Raw genomic sequence first — 5,779 nt, forward strand, 5'->3', positions numbered from 1 at the left:
CCATATAAGCTCTTAAAACACGGTTGGTTAAGTGTCGATATAAATATGAGCTAAATGAACTAAAAAATAGTCAAGGATTTGAATATGCCAATGAGCTATCGTGCTAGTTATCAATCTTCGATCAACAAAATAAATATTTCATTGCAGAAGTAGAGAGAAGATAAAAGAGCAACAATCAAATGGACTAAGTCCTAATCATATAAATCGATCCATTCATGATAGAAACAACATTTACCATGTCACAAACACAAATCAAAAGTTGGTAATAGATTAGATACCTAATAAATCAACAATAAATTGTGACTTTACACACGAGGTAAATATCGTCCTAAAAAGTTTCAAAAACTAGAGGGAATTCTTTCTCTTATCACAAAACTTCCAATAAACCCACACTTTTTGTTTCTTCGAATTCAGCTTCAAACAAATCAAATCCACATCATATTATACATAAGCCTATCAACCCGAATTGTCCCTTAGGTTTCTTCAACGTCAAGCATGCGAGAGCTACCTTCACCTTCACCTTCACCTATCTTCTTATCATTACTTGTTTAACTTGTATTATGAACAGTAGATACAGCAACAATATGTGCATGCATATAAACGGCCAAAGATCGGCATTAAATTCAATTAAATTAAACAAAATTGAAAAAAGAAAGAGACAGAAAACAAAATATTCAAACCTCAACCAGACAAGCTAAGGTAAATTGAAGTAGCAACCCCTAGCGCGTAAACGCCGATCGCCGCACCGACCAAATGGAACCCGGACCTCATTACGGCTCCGATCCCAACAATCCCGGCCACTCCGATTGGAACTCTGGCTAAAACCGCCTTGCCGGCATTTCCCACGGCGGCCCCCGCGTACAGCACCACCGCCCACTCCTTAAACTGGGCCGGCCCCAGAATCAACTCCTCCTCACTCTTGTTGTTCTGTTGAAGAGCAACGATCCGAAGAGCTGAGTCGATTTGGGTCCGAGTTGGGGGAGACGGAACCCACTTGACGATAAGGGGTTGTTTGTGAGTGGTGGAGACGGTAGCATGGATGTGATCAGAGGCTGTGAGGAGTTGATACGGAAGGACACCTTGGAAAGCTTTCTGAGTTAGAGAGAGACAGTGGGCGTAGGCTGAGTCACAGGCAGAGTTGAACTCAGGCGAGTTGGTGAGTGTTGTTTTGACTCGTTTAGAAGCTGATAAGCCCATTGTGTTTCCTTTTTTGTCTGAGTCTGTATGCGCGGCTCCAACGCTAAAATTCTTGTTATTTTATCCTTCGCTTGTGGAGGTGATGCCATGTGAGAGTTACCTAAAATTACTGTTTTGACCTTTTGCTTACTAAGGGCTCATTTACATTTTTATCCACCTACGAAAAATTTATTTTACCCTTTAATTTATCGTTTAAATTTTAATTCTCACAATTAAATTTCGCATGTATGTTAACTCGTTTAGGAGGCGTTTGATTTACCTCCTAGGTACAGTTAATAGTTGATTGACATCTAAATATATGAATTAAAGTATTTGATAAGTTTAAAAAAATAAAGTTGATGGCTGATGGATAACTGTTATGATACACATTAGTTACAATTTGTATCAACTCTATTTTTAAAACCGTTTTTATTTACTGATAGCTAATTTAATTTTATTTTTTATTTTTATCATATTATCTTTTTTTATTTAATTTGAAAATTAATATTATTAATAATTTTATATTTTTTATTTATAATTTTAGCATTTTAATTAACTCATTTTAACTTTATTAAAATATTTTTTATTAATAATATAAAATATAAAATATTTATTTATATCTAAAAATTTAAAATTAATTATAAGTTTTTTCTTTATCAACGATAATAATTAATTTATTATTTTATCAATATTTTTAAAGTTATTTAATTATTTTCTTATTTCAATAATAAAATAAATGATATAATATAATAAATTAATAATTTTATATTTATTTTAATAATATAATAAATAATATAATATATTAATTTAATAATTATATATTTAATTTAATAATTTTATATTTATTTTAATGATAAAATAAATTATATAATATATACACTTATTAGTCATTTCATATATCAATAGAAACAGTTGAATATAGTTTTACCAAACACTTAACATAAATCATCTATCATCAGTTATCAGTAACAACTATCAACTAACAGTTATCAGTTGTATTCAACAGTTAAATAAAATATGTCATTAGAAAGTAACAATCTTTTTTAAGAACTATACGATGCTGAGGTTAATTTTTATAGTTATTATATTAATATGATTAATAAATAAAAAATATTTATATTAAGTATTAATTTAATTTTTTTAATAATATAAAATATTATACTTACATTGTATAAATAAAATTATTATAATAGTTAATTCAATTGAAAAAAAAATAATCATCCACTAAACTAATTATATGTGTAACACCCCTATATTAAGCAGTCTATGCATTATATCGTCTTGATCTGTCCATCCTGATACCGTGATGTCTAAACATATGCTTATATCACCTAGAAAAGCTCTGAACAAAAATTAATAGTAATTACTGTCGACACCATATTTTGGTCGATCCCCAAAATCAATAAAACTCTGAAACCGATCCCCAGTACTAAGTCTCCCTTTGACAGCTAATCACGTTTCCGATCTCTCTTTAATAGACAGTCACATTTCCGATCTCTCCTCACAAAGAATTGAATCAATGCTCACATCAGTCAAAGCCTTACCAGTCTATTAAATCACTCACCGATCTCTCAAACCCATCGTCGAATCTCCGGACCAGTCAAGTATGTTCCGGATCTCTTTGGACAAATAAAATTGAACTGATAATCTTTTCTTACCAGTTTTATTGCCGATCTCCCTTTCAAAAGTTTAAGAATAATCAAAGGTTTCGTTCCGGTTTAAGGATGATTCCGATCTTAAATGTTCAAGTCAAATTTCCAATTTTAATCAAAGTTCCGTTTAGCGTTGATCTTATGCTCATTGCGTTTTCCGATCTCTCACACTTGGGTTATAATCACTTTCAGTTATTTCAAGATACTCAAACAATCAAGTGTTTAATAATTTAGAAATTTTCCGATCACAACCATTCATCGAACAAAAGGGGCATTCCATTTCATTTCATTTCAAAAATTTGTATTGTTATTCACCGAGGATCACCTCAAATTTAATCTACATTTTGTCCGCTCTTCCTCACCTCGCCCTCCTCTCACTATCCTCACCTCGCTCGGAGCCAGCCTGCCATCCAAGAGAAGTCCTCCTCCGTAACGCTCCGAGCTCGCCAAGAGATCCTTGTGAGCATTCACATAAGCACCGCCATCCTCGTCACCATCTCTTCATCTTTTGCCTTAAGCTCCTCAAGAAGGTGAGCGACCGAGCAGCCTTCGCTGGCTCTGAGCGCCTCGACTTCTCCAAGAGCATGATCCCTTCTACTGCACATGACTCGCTCGCCACCTTATCCTCATAGTACTTCATACGCCTCAATTTCGTATATGTAATTCTGAGTGGATGAGAGTTGGGATCGAGGGATGCCACTTCTGACTCTTCTTCTCGACCTCCTTACCCAAAGCGTGAGCCTTTTCCCTGACTATGTCGGTTCACTGTGCACTCTACATTCGCACTCATGGATCTGGCCGATGTCGCCAAGATTGTCCGAGACACCGGTCCCGATCCTCCCGGCGTATAGAAGACCCCAAGACTTTGGCAAAACCCGAGTTCTCCCGGAACACCGGCTATTCTCCAGGAAGCGACAAGACTTGAGCACCACGAGAAGGGGGCCTCGCAGAGGTTGAGAAAGACCCTTCCGTGCTTGGAGCAACCGAGGAGGTCGAGGCGCTCTTCTCGCCGAGGAGGAGATCGACAAGCCTTCGCGATCGGCCTGTCCAAGATCGAGGCAGCCTCCTTGTATCTCCCTGTGTTCATGGTCGGGTGTTCGGCGCTCCAACGCTTCATCTCTTTTATCTTCCGAAATCTCCTTTCTTTCTTCCACTTCGAACCTCACCACCCGCCATACCGCACAAAGAAGAGTCGAGATCGCTAAGGTCCCGAGATCCGAGATGTAGAAAATACCAATGCCGAGGTCGAGAGCGGAAGTTCGCGATCTTGGCCTGATGATCACCGATGGTCCAATGGTGCAAATTTCTGCAAATACCGCATCTAAATAGGAAAACTTCGAGTGGCCATCGATTCTTCGCCCATCACTATTAGGATTTCCTCCTTGTTCGTAATACGCTCTAATCAAGGGCCCTCGTGCCACCACATGACGGGGAAGTCCTCAAAGCAGTCGGATTTTTGCTCTCGTAATGAAGAAGCGGTTCTTCCAATTCTAAGGAGGAGGGCAGATCGGTAAAGAGCTCACAATGAGGCTTCACTGAAAGAACTGCTCGCCGTCCTTTCTACGAAGTTAGCCTGCAACATAACACCTTAGCCGTAGGTCCGATTCCTTAGCTCACAGTTCTAAGGCTACCAAGATCCACCACGAAGTTAAGGTGAACTTGGGCGATGCACACTCTGATATTTTAGGACCTCTTTGAAGAAGTCATCCAGAGGGAACCAAGACCGGCCTTTAATCGCTCCTCGTATACCATAACCATGTCATTTTCTTCAAAGAAGTGATCGCTCGGTGATCGCCGGACACCGATAAGTTCGCATTTAATCGTGACTAATATTGTACTCGCTAAACGATTGCAGATCGGATTCTTGCAAGATCGATGGCAGCTCATCCATAGGAAGATTCTCCTCCTCAAGAAGGTGCATGCCTTGATGGTGCGATCCGCCTGGCCGAACGGAGACCCTAGGAGGTTCTCACAGCGCTGGGCCCGACCACCCTACTTCATCTGACGACCACGAGAACCGAATGGAAGGAGGGCTTGTCGCCTCGACCTTCCTACGCCATTTTCAAAGGAAATAAAGAATTTAAACTAAAAGAAGATCAAAGCCCTTCCCAAGTCCGATCAAGGCCAAGAACTTGAGAAAACGAGAACTTTGAAGTTGTGAGCAAGAGACCGAAATGACATACAGAGCAAATGGCTAACCCCACCCCTATTTATACTGTCCGAGCATTTAATGCTCACGATGTCCCGTGCAATGCATCGGTTAATGGATTCGCCAAATGCTCTTGTGTAACACCCTCCCAGAATAACTCCGCATTCTACTGCTCCTTGATCGGTGCCTCCTGACATGCTAGAACGTCCCTAAAATATTTAAACTAAAGTCAGAACCATAATTAACTCAAATATTAATAAGAAAATTTAGTAAAAATTTTAGAAATAAAATACAATCAAGTCAAACGAGCCTGCCTGCCGATGGTGGTAACCTGAGGGAAGTTAAGTGCTTCGCAACTAGGAGCCCTAGACCCTGGGAAAATTTGTAAAATAATTTTTGAGACTCCAGAGAAGGGTTACAGGTCTCCATAGCATTAGAATGCCAAGAAAACACTCCAGAAAATTTTCAATCTGACAGATAATTTGACCCGTTAAGCTAAAACTAAGGCATTTTGGTCATTTCTTCAGAGGTGATTTTTGGGCCGACTTGTCCAGTTGAGTAAATAATTAATATGACATAAAATATGAATAAACATTACTAGAAATTAAATTGAAAATGAGTAGTGGAGGAAAGAAAAGAAAATGAGGAAAGGGTTATTTATGACATCATGGTGATGTCATTAAGAAAATTTTAACCAATCACAATTAAGTACCATTTGACTAACTATTAAAAGACATGAAAGAAGACCAAAATAAGAAAAAATTGCAGCAGCCATCCTTCCCAAAAAGCCAGCCAAACCCCT

At 38.2% G+C, this 5,779-nt stretch overlaps 1 protein-coding gene across 1 annotated transcript; it reads right to left on the minus strand.

The window, feature by feature from the left end:
• Positions 1-402: 402 nt before the first annotated feature.
• On the minus strand, positions 403-1,218 carry LOC131175945 (uncharacterized). The gene is made up of 2 exons (XM_058140935.1): positions 681-1,218; positions 403-552 (listed from the first exon to the last, which is right to left on the minus strand). Exon 1 carries the CDS (start codon positions 1,195-1,197, stop codon positions 682-684), a length of 516 nt encoding a protein of 171 aa, XP_057996918.1. The 5' UTR covers positions 1,198-1,218; the 3' UTR covers positions 403-552; position 681.
• Positions 1,219-5,779: the final 4,561 nt, after the last annotated feature.

This window comes from Hevea brasiliensis, chromosome 1 (assembly GCF_030052815.1).
Source record: "Hevea brasiliensis isolate MT/VB/25A 57/8 chromosome 1, ASM3005281v1, whole genome shotgun sequence".
Taxonomy (NCBI): domain Eukaryota; kingdom Viridiplantae; phylum Streptophyta; class Magnoliopsida; order Malpighiales; family Euphorbiaceae; genus Hevea; species Hevea brasiliensis.